General features: G+C 52.0%; 1 protein-coding gene across 4 annotated transcripts in view; it reads right to left on the reverse strand.

Moving 5' to 3' along the window:
- Positions 1 to 17,417, reverse strand: part of klf12b (Kruppel like factor 12b) — a 50,952-nt gene that overhangs the window by 33,203 nt on the left and 332 nt on the right. The window contains exons 1-2 of one of the 4 annotated variants that reach the window (XM_076031116.1): positions 11,343 to 11,605; positions 153 to 235 (exon numbers count right to left, since the gene is read on the reverse strand). In XM_076031116.1, the coding sequence (XP_075887231.1) occupies positions 153 to 218 (66 nt within the window). In that variant the 5' untranslated portion in view covers positions 219 to 235; positions 11,343 to 11,605. Of the gene's footprint in view, positions 1 to 152; positions 236 to 5,983; positions 6,008 to 6,203; positions 6,923 to 11,342; positions 11,606 to 17,417 lie in introns of those variants that run through there. The other 3 variants (XM_076031114.1, XM_076031115.1, XM_076031113.1) reach the window with 3 other exon arrangements.

Here is a 17,417-nt window from a genome sequence, read left to right on the forward strand (position 1 = left end):
TCACACTCACTCACCCGGGCCTGGGAGTGATTATCGGCCCATTGCTGGGAGAGGGGAAGGCAGAAAAAAAAAAAAGAGGGGGGAGAGAAAAAAAGGAGAAGAAGAAGAAGAAGAAGAAGGAGAGATTGTCTGGAAAACAACTGCTCTCTTACCCCTTGTTCCGATTCCAGTGGCTCGGCTTTGACTCGGACTGCAGGCATTCCATCAAGCATTAACATCCTGTGTCTCGGGCTGCCTGTGAATGGATACAGAGGAGGTGTGAGACGGGTGTTTTAGCATGACTAAGCAGGTCTCACACTAAGTTGTTCGCCCGTGGATATACACACAGCGGCGTCGTGCGCCCACTGAGAAATAAACACTTTCTCTCTCTTTTTCCCTTTTTTTTTTTTTTTTTTTTTTTTTTTAATAGACATAGAGTCATGTTTCAAAAAAGCCAGCAAAAAAAACAAAAAAAAAAACAAAAAATGTTTTCCTCAGCGCACAGCGGGACACCCGATTGTGCACAATGCGGACTTTCAACCGGCCGGTGGGGCCACTGCGGGCCTAATAACACTTCACGACGCCGGAATAAAATCCTCTTAACACTTCAATGGGAACGCGCAGCACTCGCTCTCAGATGCGCTTTCGCAACAGCGGCGGCGGGGACGCCGGCGGAGCCGAATGGCTGCAACAATAACGCAAACAATAGTTTAAAAAGTCAGAAGAGACACATTTTGGATGTGTGTGGGTTTTGTTTTTTGTTTTTGTTTTTGTTTTTTGGGGGGCCGAGGGGGGTTACGCTCAGGCAAAACACGCACGGTCGCGAGCAAAGTATCGTAATTGCACACATGCTAGCCTTGCCCCGCCCCCTCACGCTCAACCCCCCTCCACCTCCACCCTGTTTCCTCTGGAAAGTGGGCAGCAGCAGCAGCAGCAGCAGCAGCAGCTGCAGCTGCAGCAGTGAGAGGAGAAGTAGCAGAGTCGAGACGGAGACTCGGACGGAGCCAACAACAACAATGCATGTTCCGTATGCCTCAGCCGAGGACGACCTGAGGTAACCCTTCCTCTTATTATTTTAGCAGCAGCAGCAGCGCACGGAGGAGCACAAGTGCGGCAAACGGACCGTTGGAGAATCTGCCCACCGCGCAGGATGTGCGGTAATAGCGACGAGGGCCTTCGCAGCCAAACTGGACGGGGGTAAAAAAAATATAAGAATGAAAATGAGAATAAAATTAAAATTCACCGGGAAGGCATCAATCAGGTGCTTTACGTGCAGCCGTTTTTTCCCACTCCAGCCGCACTCATCCGCTTCCCGTACATCCGATCCTGGGTGAAGACGATTCCCTCTCTTTTGCTTTTTTGTCTCTTACTCACCGGAGTTTCCACTCAAGACTGCCAGGCCGACCAAAAAAACATCCCTTTTTTTACTACATCATGTATAAAGGTGAAAGCGAGACATAATTCATGTATTGTCCCACTATCTCCCCCCAGCAAAACAAAGGGGGACAAAAAGGTGCTACTAATCCTGAACTGAGTTTTGTTGTGAGTGCAGCTCGGTGGAGAAAGAGGGGAGGATTTGCTCTCTCTCTCTCTTTCTCTCTCTCTCTCTCAATCTGCAACCAACCAACCTACTCCACCACCCCCCACCACCACCCCCACCTCCACACACACACGCACACCCCAGATCTCGCCTCTCAGGTCTAAGTCCCTCAGGTACCCTGGGCTGTGCAGCTATTGTATTGTTGTCCAGGATGTCCTTCGGCTTCAGGTCTTGGTAGGGCCCCCCCGATAAGTGTTGCCATGGTAACGGCTGGAGCGGGTGGAGCTCGGCAGCCTCAGTCCAGCCCGGAGCCACGTGTTAAAGAGTCGAGGAGGGACGAGTGCGCCAGAGGAGGCAGAGAGCGAGTGAGTGAGCGAGCGAGCTGTTTGTCAAGATTGTCCAACGTCTGATGTGATGGAAACAATTTCCAAGGCGGGAATCACTTCCTGACGAGGTTGGCGACGGCCACCCCTCCCTCCAAAGACGACCCCAACTTACGTCCGTTTGTTGTGAAATGGGAAGAAAAGAAGAAGAAAAAAAGCACGAGACAAAACAAAGAACGTTGACGGAAGCAACATTGCGCCGGCGGCCCAGTTAATCCACTGGTCCGTGTTCACCTTCCTAATGAACTGGCTCGCAGCGGGGCCATTCAAAGGAAATCAATAGCCACTGCATACCTCTGCCTGTGACCGCAATGATTAAAGAGCCAACAGCGGTGAGGGACGCTGAGCAACGAGCTAACAGGAGGCGGCGGCTCCCAGAGGTCACGTCGAAATACTCGAAAAACCCCAAAGCCGACCGTCACGGCGGTGCTAGTTCTTTTTATTTATCTCTCTCTCTCTCTCGCTCTCGAGCTCAGCATAATAAAAAAAAACACACACAGCAAAACATCACAACACAGGCAGCCATAAAAAAGAGAGTTCAAAATGAAGGTACTATTTTTTTTCCATGCGTATGGTTGGAAGTGAATTTCCCTTCTAGCAGGCGGCGGGGCTGAAGCGAGCAGCAGAGTGCTGTCTCTCTCTCTGTCTGTCTGTCTGTCTGTCTGTCTGTCTGTCTGTCTGTGGGCTTTGTGTGTGGGAGATGGAGAGCGGGGAGGCAGTTAGAGGGAAACAGGCCAGATTAAGATCACCTTTCCATTTGCTGCACTCTGAAATGAAATGGCCATCCCAGGTGTGAGTGGATGTGGGGGGGAGGGGAGGATCTCGATGGCGAGAGGCGGCCAGCCGAGTGTTGAGGCAACTCATTTCTGTCGCCAATCTGCCCTTCCAATCCCCACCAAAATCCCCTTGAAATAAAAATAAAAAAAAAGGTAAAGAGAGCGCCGGCGGGGAGGGGAGGATGGGAAGGCGGGTCCTCTGCCGCAAGAACGCTCCGAATGTATGTATTTTATTTTATGTCTGCAGCTGTTTTGGGCTGTTGATTAGCAATGAGGAGGCGGTGACCGCCTCAGGACGAGCGCTGCGATGCTACAATCGCTACATTTACTTGCACGCAGTATTGAATACAGATACGGAGAAGAAAATCCAATATCTGACCGAGCACGTCCGGCTCCATCTCAATAGGTGGCGCTGTTCGTATCTAGCAACTGCCTTCTGTTCTAGCGGTCTGGCTGACTTAGTGACTCTGTTGTGTGCTTCCTATTTTCGATTCACCTGCAATTTGTTCACATGAACGTATTGAATGTATTGGTATAGGTGCTGTTGTTGCATGTTGTATTGTAATTTCCAGGTTAAATCTTGCCGCTGAACCTTTAGCACCAAAATCTGATCCGACTGGTCTCAATACATGCAGGAGTTCAATTCAATCTCCGATCACATGATCTGGGAGAGTTTAAGGGACTGTTAAAAATTTGATTTCAGTCACAATAACGTGTTTATATGCATTTTGTTTCTCGTTTGGTTTTGCTGTTTTGGGAGGACTAAAATATCATGTAAACATTAATATATATAATATAATAATAATGTATTGGATTTATATGGCGCTTCTCAAGGCACCCAAAGTGCTTTATATTGAGCCCATTCATTCACACCACATTCACACTGGTGGCGGTAAGCTACATGTATAGCCACAGCTGCCCTGGGGCAGACTGACGAAAGAGTGGCAGCCAATCCGCAACAAACGGACGGCACCTCCGACCAGGAAATGTGGGTTAAGTGTCTTGCCCAAGGACACAACGACAGACTGGGATGGATTTGAACCGCCAACCTTTTCGTCATTGGAGAGAAAAGGTGAAGGAGAAAGTTGCTAACTTTATTTAATTGAACTATTGTGCCATATACCTGTTACCAAGGTATTAATACAGCCTTAGATTCTAATACCACTCCAGATGACCACTATCTTTGGCAATCGGCGACTACCTTCAGAGGAAGCACAAACTCAACGCGTCCAAAAGATTGGAAGCAATCAGAGGTGACAAACCCCTCAAGAGAGCATCACATCTTTCAGATCTGAAGTTGACCTCATTCACCGCTGACATCATCCATGGCGCCTGCCGTCCAACGCGTGCAGATGTCCGCCGACAACCGTCAGTCTCGACCAAAGAAAATAAAACTTGGCGCCAAAGGACAGTATATATGCAGGCCCGCATCAGCCAAGACAGGAGGTAGGGAGAGTCGGATATCACTGTCAGGTTGAAAAACAGCCATATTCAACTTTATTAGAAAACTCGAAACCCGATGAACTCGATTCTGAGTCAAAGGTAATCAATACTGTGAACACACATGCAAAATTCAACTTCAGGATGCAGGAGGAAATGAATCAAACTAACCGCAGAGCGTCTGGGTCGGAGAAATACAAGCTGCGCCTTTGCCTCCACTTCCACGAGAGTAGTGGAATTTCTAATGCGATCATCCCTGGATCCCACAACAGGTTATCAGTCAGCCTGATTAATTGACCCCCAAAAGGTCCCATACGACGCAAAATTTACTTGAGAAATGTTTCCCAACAACAACGTGTGTCTCTAGCAATGTCCAATCAACTCCGCAGAGATGAGAAAAGTCCATCCCTCACTTCTCTTGCTTGTTCCACCTGTCAGGGCGCGTTCTAAAAAATGGGATACAGGTAATTGGCCACTTGTGACATCATAAAAGGTGCCAATTTTTTAGCAGGAGGCTGTAAACAGAGGGCTAAGTATGCTGTTTTCTGGATGTTATGTACAAAGATTTTCTTTGATCAAGTATGCCGCGCTACCCGAGCGGTGGATGAATAACAAAACTCACTGACAATGGAATAATGTGGGACCTTGACGTAACACATTTCAAAGGGGAAGTCATGGAGACAGAAACCGACCAATGAGAGGACGCCGATCTCAGCCGTGTCGTAAGTTCAGCGCCTGGGAGTTCAAGGACGGGCCGTCTTTGACCCGGCTCCCTCAGCTTTGAAGCCGTGAAACACATTCTTTCCTTCTACCCAGAATCAAAACTCAAAAGCGGAAACAAACTCTGGCTTCCGGACCTCAGGGTCCGTGCGACATCGGTGCCCCTCCCCCGTCCCCTCCGTCTCTCGCCACCTCTCGCGGCGCACGCGACGGCGTAGCGCGACGTGACAGACGGACCGTCCCCGCCGCTTCCTTCCCTCCCCCCCTTAGCCAGGGCGCCTGCAGCAACTGGGCGCATCTGCGTGACCGAGGCTGGAACCTGCTGCTGCCATGGGCTGCGTGGGGGGCGGGGCCAAAGAGGGCAGAGAGGGGTGAAAGTGGCGGCAGGGGTTTGGGGGGGAGCTGAATCGCGGGAGGAACACCAGGGGCTACGGCCGGCAAGGTGAACGCGAGGCGGAGGGAAGGGGTGTGGAGGTGGAGTTGGGGGTGGGGGGTGGATGGGGGGCTACTGGGGGTGAGGAGGAGAGGGGCATACTGCACTGGTAGGGGGAGGGGCGTTCGGAGGGGTCAGGGAAGCGAGAGAGAGAGAGAGAGAGAGAGAGGGTGGAAAGGGGATATGGACGGCGGCCAAGGCGCCCGGTCGAGCGCAGAGCGCACGGTGCAAGAATGCCAACAGACCCCCCCACCCCCAACCCTCTCTGCCCTCTCTACCACACTCCACCACCGGGGGGGTGTTACACACACACACAAAAAAAAGTCAAAAACAAATGATCAGCTGGCGGTACGGAAAAGGGAAAAACGACAGAACGAAAGCACAAACAGGACGAAGCTGGGGGTGGTGAAAAAGAAACGGAGCATTTCCTGTGTTGTGCGTGTATTGTGTGTCACTGGGCTCCACTTCCCCCTTCCCTGTGCCCCAGGACCCCCTCCCCCGACTCCCCCACCGTCCCCACCCGACGTGACACATTGGCCCCATAACCAGCCTAACAACTGCCGGGCTCACCTCCTGCACATACGACGCTCTTCCGCTTCCTCTGTGCTTTCTCTTTTTTTGTCAGTCACCCAGAACGGAGAAAGAAACAAAACACGAGTAAACGTACACTCGATAGAGAGACAGAGGGAGAAGAAAAAAAGCCGATTTATACCTCTGCGCTCGTCGGAAAAGCAAAGATCCACTAAATCATCCCGCTAGCCCGCTAGCCCGCTCGCCGCATAGACACAATAGAGCAGCAGCTGATTCTCATTTTCGGCCTCGGCCTGCTTCGCGTTAAAGCCGCCGCGTCTGTTTTCGTGACCTCATCCTGTTGGCCTCCTCCCTGGTCCTGCGAGTCCATTCACCATCCCTGCAGAGTTACTACTACTTACGTGGAGCAGGGCCCGGGCGGAGAGCCGTGGATGCAGCGGCGGCGGAGCTTTTTGATCGGAAGGTTTCGGCAGACGCGGCACCTTCAACCCACAGAGGTCAGCGCTGCTCCTCGACGCCAAAAGACATAAAAAAAAAAAAACCTTGCATCCGAGTCAGGAGAAAAGCGCGGCTCCTCGCAGGCTCCTCGCCTCGCAGCCGGAGATTGTTGGACTAAATGCCGCACGTTTGGATGTAGCTTGTGGAAAAGCCACGATCAAAAGAAAAGGATTTTGGAAGTAGCTTTAAAGTGCGTCTTGAGGACGGGCGGCGCGATCGCGAGGCGAATAAAAGGCAGCGTTCCGGCTTTTAAGTGCAAACGCGTCAGACGCTGAAAACTGCGTTACCCACAATACAACAAATCCTGTATTTACCATGAATAGTGCAATTGCTCAGAGTTTTGACAACGTTAGCTTGATTGTGTTGCCTGCGTGATTTGAAACAAATGTCTCTTCCAACTTGCTGACGACATCGCCGGCGCTCCCTCGACGAGACTCCGCCCGGAGGCGCGGAGGACAAACGGCAGCTTGTTTTCCAGAAACGAAGCGGCGCTCCCTTCGCCACGAGGCAAGCGATTTTTCCCGGTAAAAGAGTCGGCGCGCTTCACCTTTCAATGACATCCCCACCTCAAGGAACTTGCGTAAATTGGAACGCGGCTGTTTCTTTATTTTGGATCGATCCGATTGAGCCCGGAGAGGCCGGGACTTTGACCTTGCCTTTCCGACCCCCCTCCTGCTCTTGCTCATTCCGAGCAACTCATTCTGCCTTTTTCAGAATTTCCATTTCATCAGTGCTGCGTTCATTGGCAGGGACAATGAGTCACAAGCAGGGCCAAGGAGGGCAGCCCCTGCTGCTGCCACACGGGGACCCCAGCGCTCAGTTTAGACGCAAAAAAGAAATGAAAAAAGACAGCCCCCTTCCGCCCCCCCATGCACTCACTTTACCTAGGAACACCCCTGCACTCCCCCCTCGACCCCTCCCGGGAGCGTGGAGAGACAGCAGCTTTCCTCGCGGGCTATTATTAGAGCCGATACACCTCCCATGCGCTGGATGTTTTCATCCCTGGACCGTACAGGAAAACCACGAAGAGCTCATCAGGTCACATCAATTCAAACCCAACGTCGCCCTCTATCCGTCTCACAACATCCCCGCTTCGCTTCCTGTTGGATATGATGTGACGCACATCAATGGACGCGCTAAACCCGCACGCAGCCCCGAGTTTCGAAAACAGTCAGACCGGCCTTGACGTCAGTAAACACAGGTTGGCTACCATGAACATCATTATATCAATACACGTGATTTACTGAAATCTATACTGCAACCAAGTCATGTTAATCGGCAGGAAAACACTAATTTAAACACAGAGAGACCTCAGGATGTGACAATAATGGAAATGGAAAGAGTTGACGGCGGCGAGACGGTTGAATATTGATGCGATCCATTTGTTGATCACAGCTGCAAACTCGCAAACAAATTGAAAAGCCCGAGTGCATCTGTTGCGTCATGCCTCATTATTTAGACACTCTGCTTGTTTTGGGTTTGCATTGTTTTGTTTCTGGCGACCACAACTTATTAAATCCACCAAATCTTTCTCTGGAAACTTAATAATGAGTTGATAATAACCGGCATGAGGCTGGTTCAGACAGCTAGTTAGGTCGAGTGTTTACACCACACGGACTCATTATGTTGATTTCCTGCAGCGGTTGAATGCAAAAAAGTAAAAGTTGCACCATTTTGCGGCGTCGAAGTAAAATTCTGTCAAAGGGGTTATTGAAGGGGCGTGTGTGTGTGTGTGTGTGTGTGTGTGTGTGTCTGTGTCTGTGTGTGAGAGGGGAAGCCCGGCACCTGGAAGGAAACCAGCTCCTTTTATAGAGACTTGATAGTCACGTAAATACACGATGAACATACACACACACTGGTGAAGCCCCACGGATGTCACCATATTCTGGTATATTGCCCTTGTGTCCTTGCTATTTCTGCCCGGGGTAGGAGGATCCTGTGTCAGTAATCCTGTCGGGATGAAGGGGGGAGAGGGGCGGCCGGGGGAGGGGGGGGATGAGGTCGCCGGATGCAGCTCAAGTCCGCCGCGTTCGCTGGCACCCTCGGAAAAAAAAAACACTTCCGCTCGTGAGAAAATTATTTATCGTGAGGATGCGGAGTGCAAAAAATAAAGCGTCAAAGCATACATGAGCCATTGGGAACAGGCGGTTGTGTCGGGAGCGATGTAAAAAATAAAAACAACAAATCCAATCTTGCATTTTTTCTGATTTACGGAAATGTTAAATCAAAACTTTTCACGTCCTTCCTCCTGCCTTTGTTTGTGGATTTCTTTTAATTTTAATTTTTTTTTTTTTTTGAGAAAAACAAATGGCCTCGTATTTCTTTTCTGCCTTTGATGCCGCAGTGTGTTTGCGAGAAGCTCCCCACCCCCACAAGTGAAACTGTGGGAAATGAAGAAGTGACTTATTCTGAGAGGAAACATTCAAAGTGAGAAAAAGAGCCGCTCGCTCGCTGTCTGCTCTCGCCGCGTCTCGCTCGCCGTCTTTAAAATGCACTTCCTGTTACTTCCTGCCACGCTGATACGACACAACGCACAGAACAGAGCAGCACGCACGCACACACGCACGCACGCACACACAAGCGCCAGTGCACGCCGCGGCAGCCTTTGCCTGCACCCACAGCGAGCCGCATTTATCTTACATTAGGGAGACGCGAGCGACAATAAACCGTCTCGCAAGCGTTCGCCGCCGTGTCCGTGAAAGAAGAATAGAGGCGCTCATTCAACGCAAACAGCCGCCCACGCGCACACCTACAGCGCTCGTGCGTGTCGTGCCAGGCGGGCGTGCGCGCGCGCAGACACTCCTCCGCGGAGAGGTAAACAGAGGAGTCTGACATCCTCTTGCATCATGTGCCTCAAATGCAGCGGGGGGGAAAACGGCTAAATAAGCTGCGACCGTGACAGTGCTGAAAAGGAAAAGTGAGCCGCGACTTAGCAGTCAAAGCAATTTGAGCGACGCCGTTGAGGAGTGTTTGCGCGCTCAATTGCGGGTCGTGTTGGTTGTTTTATTTTTTTTTTTGATGTAATCGCGGGAAAGAATAACATTAAGCGTTGTCTCCGGAGGCCGGATGGAGCACGGCGGGCTAAAGCGAACCCGCAGGCGGATAAAGGGAGGGAAAAAAAAAAAAAAAGGCGGGCGAGAGGAGTGTCTCCCGTGGAGAAAGAAAGAGAGCGAGAGAGAGTCGATACGGTGCTGATCCGAGCGCCTGGGCTCACCGGGGTGACCTCTGTCCAAGCCAAGCGCTCTCTTTTTACGTTTGCGCGCACGTCCGTTAAAATGCGGCGGGGTCAGTGGCGGTGCAGCTAAAATAGCCTCTGACACAAAAACCTCGCTTGCACCGGGGTGTGCGGGAGGGGGAGGGGGAGGGGGGAGTTAGAGGGAGTGGAGGGGAGGGGCCAGGGTAGTCACGACTTGACAGGGAAAGTGAAAAAAATAACAATGAAAAAAAAAGATGTGCAACATTTCCCCTCGACGGGCCGAGTTTACGCCCGGCGGCGGCGGCGGCAGGAGCAGGAGAGGGAAGGAGGCCGGATGGGGGCAGAGCCAGGATCCGGCGGATTATGCACACTTTTGGACTCTGAACCCACCTGGTGTTTACTCGCAGCGCTGCCGCCTTTCGGGGTCGAGTTGACCGAACTCCAGAACTCTGCGAATCACCTCGATCCGGCGGCGGCGGCGGTCGCGAGCAGAGTCCGAGTGAGACGCTCCAAATTAGTATCTTCACTCAACCTGCCGTTTCCCTTCGCACAACCTCCGCCTGCACCACCACCACCACCACCACCACCAGCAGCAGCAGCAGCAGCAGCAGCAACCACCCACACAATCCTCCTTCCGCTGCCTTCTCCTCCGCTGCCCCCCGAGGGACGACAGCACAGTACACTCCTGGCCTAATGGTGGTGGTGGTAGGGGTGAGGGGTGGGGTTGTGGTGGGGGGGCGGTGGTCTTTGAGTAGGCTACTGCCTTCTAACCCCCCCCCCAGGCTCTAATGGTGCATGTGTGTTGCACACATGTAACGGCTGAATTGTGTGTGTCGGGGCGATTTTCCCTGCTCCTCCCCCTTCCTCCTACTCCTCCTCCTCCTCCGCCTCCGCCTCCTCCGCCTCCTCCCTCTCCTCCACCTCTCCCCCCACCCGACAACATATGCGCCGTGGCCCCGCTCACAATGGCTTATCTGCTGCATGCATCGCGGCACATGTGCACTCGCGTGCACTCTCACGGAGAGGGAGAGAGAGAGAGAGAGAGAGAGAGAGAGAGATCAACCTAGATGTTTTACAATAACTAGTACAATGCAGGCGGGCGGGCGTGTGTGTATGTGTGTGTATGGGGGTGGGGGGGCTGACTCATCTGGAGCATCTACTGTAACCAAGTCACACAGAAGTAATGCCAGCAGCTCCGACACTTGAACGCACACACACACACACACACACACACTTTCTCTTTCTTTACCCTGGCTTGCAGTACCCTCTCTTCCAGTACAAACAAACACACACCCATGCATGCACACACACACTCATACTGAGTTTGCACGTCTGTGCCGCTGCTCCCCCTCGACTCGACGCGTCGGCCCGTTACCCCGGCTAACCTCGCAAAGCAAGAAGGAAACGAGACGGGGCCAAAACATTCCGTCACACTTGTTGCATTGGCATGGGGGGCTGCGCCCTCGTTGTCGTCGTCGCCCATTATAGGCTTTTTTGTTGTTGCCACACACCCCCCCAACTTGTTTCGACCCATGCCGGCTCTCCAATGCTGCCAGAAAAAAAGAAAAGAAAACTGAAGAAGCCGGCAGGTGTGTGCTCACCTACTCACGCCTTCACTTTGCTTGTTTTTACCTCCCTCCCCAACCGTTTTTTTTTTCCAACTGACTGCTATGAGCGGCTAATCGGGACCAGTCACGGTCCGCGGCTCAAGCTGCGCTCGCTACGGCCGGAGAGGCCGGCGGAACGGCGACCGAGCAGCCCGAATCCCAATGGGTTCCACATGTTGTGCGGACGATTTCCGCTTCCCAGCGACCCGCCCCTCTCCCAGACCCAACCGCTGACCTACAGTGGAAGTGGAAACAAAAGCGACGGTCAAGCACGCAGCATCCTCACGCGCGTCTGCTGGATCCATCCGTGAGCGACGCAGCTCCCCGGGCCGGTCCTGCAAGAGCGGCCTCGGTGGAATGAAAAGAAGAAGGGAGGGGGGAAAAAAAGAAAAGAGAAGGAGAAAAAAAAAAAACCCTCGGCAACACTGCGAAAATGCTGACATTGAACGCTCTTCCATCCTCTCTTTTCTTGGCTTCCTTCCTTTTTCCCCTCCTCTCGTTCAGTCACCATATTTGGCTAAAGTCAAATGCACGGGGGGGGGGGGTGGGGGGGGGCTTCCGTCGACGACACACCTTTCCATCTTGGCCAAGGGAGCGTGCTGGGTAACCCCGAGGGCCCCGGGTTGGGGGGAGGGGGAGGGGACCAAAGGGGGGCGGGGGGGGGGGGGGGGGCAACTTCTGTGAAATGACTCACTTCCAGTAAGGAGTCGCTCGGCTGATCTCGAGAAGCCAACAGTCATCTTGAGAGCCCTGCCGCCGTGAGACCCGCCGCTGTTAGTTGTTTACCTGCAGGTCTGATCAGATTGCCGTCACGTCGGCGCAGCCGCCCCTCCCTGCACCCCCCCCCCCCCCCCGCCCGCTGCACCCCCCCTACCCCCGCCCCCTTTCTCTTTTTTTCCCTCCTCCTTTGTTTGCTTTAACCTATTTAGATTATCGAACTCGGAGTCTCAAGCTGTTGCACAATACTTTCCATGCTCGCTCGCCCTCTCCGTCTCCCTCTCTCTCTCTCACGCACACACACACACGCACACTCAGTCACCAAACACACATGTTCCAGCACTCGGTGTACGCCCCTCTCAACTCGACTTTGGTAAACAGACGTGGGTTGGGCGACGGGGTCAAAAGGTTGAATCCACAAGAGAGAGAGGGGGGGGGGAGGGTGAGAGAGGGAGCGAGAGTGCAAGGGGGGATGAGCGAGGGCAGGACAGGGGTGTTTTGTCATCCACTGATGCGGTGAAATAACAGCGCAGGGAGTCGGGAGGCAATTCGGTCTCACTTCATTCTCTCGTGTCCCCTCCCCTGCCCTCGAACCTTATATTGCTGCTCTTATTTTAACACCGCAGGAAGTTGGACTCGTCCTCAACCTTCCTGAAAGCGAGAGAGGGCAACAACAACTACAACAACAGAAGACGTTTGGGATGTTCAACGCTGCTGATCTATCTCTTTTTTTTCCACGACCAGACACAATCCGTCAATATACGAAGCTTTCCCGTCGTTTTCAAACGCAGACCGACTGTGGATGCGAGCGTTTGTTCGTTTGGGACTTGAGCGTCTCGTCTGTCACCTCGGGATATCCCACAAAGCACCTTGAGCCCGAGCAAACCTCTGCGCCAAGCCCCCAGAGTCCAAGATGGCGGCCCATTCGTTTCAACAAACAAAAGTTTCTCACCAGCCCATACGCCGAAAAAGTGTTGGACTTCCACATTAATGCAGTAGTGTCACTTCCCATCATGCCCCTGTGACTCACATCTATTTGGCCAATCAGAAGGATTCTGGAGAACGTCACTGACAGACAGGTTAGGACGCAGCCAATGAAACGAGCTGAGACACAGCAGCACATACGACATTGTGACGTCACACTGGGAATAAACTATTTTCTGGTGATTTTCGGCCCTTTATCATTTTTAAAACGACTAAAAGACCAAAACAGAAAAATCTACAATAGAAAGATTTGCTATGAATGGCGTTTCAGGTCCATGGGATTGTTTTTCTGCAGTACCTCGAATGGCCACTGGGAAAATTGTTGCGCCGCCATATTGTCAGTCCGGTATCCAGTTCTTATAATACATCCATGCTCTGCGCTCTCCCCTGTTACTCTTTGGCCTTAGTCGAGCATACAAACGAACTGCACCAAGCGAACGTGGACCTGTCCGCAATCAATGACAATAAACTCCATAACAACGCCTACCACTACCGCCACCGCCACCCCGGATCAATGACGCAGCCTGTGGGTCGATGCGGCAACAGTTAACCCGGCTGATTAGGAGGTAATACGGGTGCGGGGAGTTGTGCAGGCATTGGGGGGTGGGGGGGGTTGTTGGAGGGGTTTCCCATCACCCTGTACAAAGACGACCAGCGTCCATAATATTAGGTCCCTCGTACAGGCGGGGGGGGGGGAAGCGCCGATTCTTCCTGAAGGATCCAATCTGTCGACACGCACCCAATTTGTGGGCTGTGATCTGTGGCAAACAGATTAGCAAGGGGGGGAGGTGGGGAAATCCCGCGATGCAATTAAATGTCCTGGCTGCAGCCTTGTTGATGGACAGATAGAGTCCATCCACCGGTGATTGGCTTTTTAATTGAGTCCACCCCCACCCCAAGTCCACCCGACCCGCGCCGATCGCTATCATAAGTCCCTGAACCGTGTCCCGAGTGGGCGGTCGAGGAAAAGAGCGGTCCGAGGAATATCCACTGGCAAGGGAAAGGAAGACGGGTTATTTTATTTTATGATCTTTGTTTGTAGCATCTGGCGGACCACCGGACATAATCATCCCCCCGGGGAATAGACGCTGTATTTCTCTTTTCGCCTTGGACAACTCGCTGCTGGTTCTTTGAGCATTGCTCAATGAAAGTTTGACTTTGGCAATCTACTACAATCACTGGAAGACATTTGTTTGAAAGAATTTACTGTTTTCATCCAATGCCACCTGATGATTGTCTTGACTTTTTTTTGTTACACAGGGTGTCCCAAAAATTTCACATCATTTTGCATGTCAAATTTTTCACAGAATGTGTAGAAAGTAGGGCTGTCAGTTGATTAAAAGTTTTAATTGTGATTAATCGCATTAGTGTCCTGAGTTAACTCGCGATTAATAGCAAATTGATTGTAAATGTTTTACCCTGCTCTATATGTAACTTAACAAGATATTTATTTTATATATTTATTTTGCACTTGCTCAAACAGACAAGTCTTTTGACATTTTCTGACAACAGGGCAGCTCACTTCCTCTGGACAACATGTCCAGAAAGTGAGAACCTCTCAATCTCATAACTTCGACATCCCTAATAGAAATAGATCAAGGTTTTACATTTAATGTTTCAATGTTGCACCCAGTTTACGTGCGCCGTGTCACAGGCGGTGCACATATTGAACACTGATGAAATCGGTCCCATAATAAACTTATGATGTTCAACACCTAAACTGTTCAATTTCTTCGAGCTAGACTGAGCAGTTTTTTTAAGATAAGTGCTTTGAAAATGATGTCCAATTTTTTGGGACACCCTTATTAAGAACACGATACACCTCTGATGTTCTAAGTATAGTCCCCTATTAAACGGTTTGCAGCCACCACATCATTCTGTGTTTTCTTTTCATTGGTTTGTTTGCTTTAATTATTACACTGTTGTGGTCTCTTTTATGAGGTCCACACAAGGAAGCAGAAACGAACCTCTGCGCCTCACGACAGCCACCACACAAGGGAACTGCCCCCCCTAAAAGCCAATGATCATTTAAGCGACAGTGATCAATTCAAACAGCCCACTTCGTTCTTCTAAACGATCGAGGATTTGGACCCTCGCTGTACTAAATAGCAGCTCCACCGGCTAGTGCTGAAAGACTCAGGCGTGTTCTCGGAAAGCCGGGCGCGGGAACTGAGATGTTTTCAATATCATCTTTAACGCCGGCAACAACACAACAAAGTGATTAACTTCTGATGACAATGTCTGACAAAAAAAATGTGCTGCTTGAACAAGCACACGTATGATATTGAAAGTGAGACAACGTCCTTTCCTGTGTTGTTTTGTTCGCCTCAATTTAGCGAGCAACACAAACGTTTGCGTTCAGGTGGTTTCAGTTTGTCCATTTGCGATGTATATTGTCGCCAGTACCAGGAGTGAAAGGGGGCCAAAGGAAGCGAAGAAGGGGAGATTCACACGCAACGACATGATCACATGGCCAGCTCAGCCTGTAAACAAGGAGCAGGAGGACAACACACACACACAAACAAAAACACACCCACAGGGGGTGGGGAGGGGGGGTTGTGACATCATTGTCTACTTATGATGTGACTAGTTGTGTACATTCTTGGCTTATGACGTCCGCGACCGCCGCCGGGTTTGGAATCTGCCGTGTCTCGGGATTTTTGCTTTTCTCCGAGTCAAGAAATAAAAAAAAAGGAGAAAAAGTGTCAAACAGACAAAACAGAACTAAAACAAACCTCGGGCACCTTTTTGTTGTTAAACCATTATAAGTTCTCTTGACAAGCATTGAGTTGTCATCTTGTCTCTCTCTCTTTTAAAAAAAAAAAAATATATATATATATATATCGCGATAAATATTGTACCGTGGCTTGTTTTGTCTCAGGAGCACCGCACAAAGTCTCCCAGTCAGCGTGTTAATATCAGGCTGATTATTCATGCAACGGGGGGAGGTGTTGGTGGGTGGGGAAGGGGGAGGCGCCTCCCTGTCACTGGATTTAAGTGAGAGTTTAAATGGGTATTAATCTCCCTCGCTGAACATCGGCGAGCCGCAGGGGGGCCTCACGCGCGCGAGCACAGAGACACACAAACCCCCGAAGGATTGCGGCCCACACTGGGGACGCGAGCAAACACTGTCACGGGGTGGAGGGGAGGGAATGGGGGGGGCTGGAAGGCGAGGCGGGGGCGGGGCCTCCGTACGACACGGGGGTAAAGTCACAGAGGTCGGTACTCAGTTTCCACATCAAACCCCGGGGAGCAGAGGCCAGAGTACCACCCCACCAGCTCCACCCTGCCACCCCCCTCATGCTCCTCGCCCTCTCCTGCTCCCACACACACACACACACACACACACACACACACACACACCCTCCTCCTCCCCTCTGGCTGGATGTACAAATGCCTTTGCTGTCAGCTCTGCCCCGGTCCCCTGTAATTGAAAATAACAGCCAAGGGCCGACCCCCCCCCCCACCACCACCACCACCACCACCACCACAAGTCCCTCCCCCATCCCCCTCTGCCCCCCCCACTCTGGCCCAACGTGGTGGTGGCTCTCTCCTGACAGCCACCCATCAATACCAATGACTATTACCCTGGAAGTGAGAGTGCTGCTGCCGATGACATCCAAGACGCCCCCCCCCCTCCCCTCCACACACACACACACACACACACACACACTCACACACACTAGCAGTGTCCTTCCTCCGCCACCCGAGCCCTCCTAATGTTTAACCCGTTGCTAGCAGCGCGCAGCCACGGCGGGTGAAACGGTGTGCAACCAGACGCGCACGTGCACGCGCGCGCGAACACACAAACGCACAACACAATGGCTCACGCACGGAGCTCCCTTGAGACGCGCAGCAAACTTTGACAAGCGGCAGCAGCAAACTTTTCTCCACCACCCCCCTCTCCCCCTCTCCCCCTCACACACACACACACACACACACACACACACACACACACACACACACTCCCAGTTAGAAGTGCTGAGGGGGAGAGTTTGGTCTCACTTCACTCTCTTGTGTCGCCCCCCCTGCCCCCCAGCAGCAGCAGCAGCAGCAGGAGGAGGAGGAGGACACACGGTCAACTCACAGCCAGCTGACAGGACGTCGCTTTCAGAAGGTTAAAATAAGTTGCGCGTGAAAAAAAAAAAAAGTCCAAACCAAACCACTACTTTCTTTCAGCGCTTGTGTCGTTCGTGGACGCTGTCACGCTGGGGCGCACTTTAGCACTTTTTTATATATATATTTTTTTTATTTTTGCGGGGAGACATGACAGCGTGTGAATTCACTATTTGGGGAGCGTGCGGGGGGGGGGGGGGAGCATAAAGGTGTCGCGCGTCCGCTGCATGCGCGCAGTTACGTTTTAGGGTCCCGCCGTCTTCCGCCCCGGACGCCGCCACAACACCGCGCAACGACCGTGCCGTAGCGTGATCGGAGCTGTCATCTGCCGCGCTGACAGAGAAATGACAGCTGAGCCCAGATGCACCGAACGCAAGCACACACGCACGCAAACATATACATACATACAACAAACAACGGCAACGTGACGGACGAAGTGCACAGCGGCGGCGGCGGCGGCGGCACCGGCAGCTGAGCTGAGCGGAGCGGAGCTGAGC

The sequence above is a fragment of the Nelusetta ayraudi genome, unplaced genomic scaffold (genome assembly GCF_046127955.1).
Source record: "Nelusetta ayraudi isolate G7.1 ecotype Tasmania unplaced genomic scaffold, CSIRO-AGI_Nayr_v1 ptg000031l, whole genome shotgun sequence".
Lineage (NCBI taxonomy): Eukaryota > Metazoa > Chordata > Actinopteri > Tetraodontiformes > Monacanthidae > Nelusetta > Nelusetta ayraudi.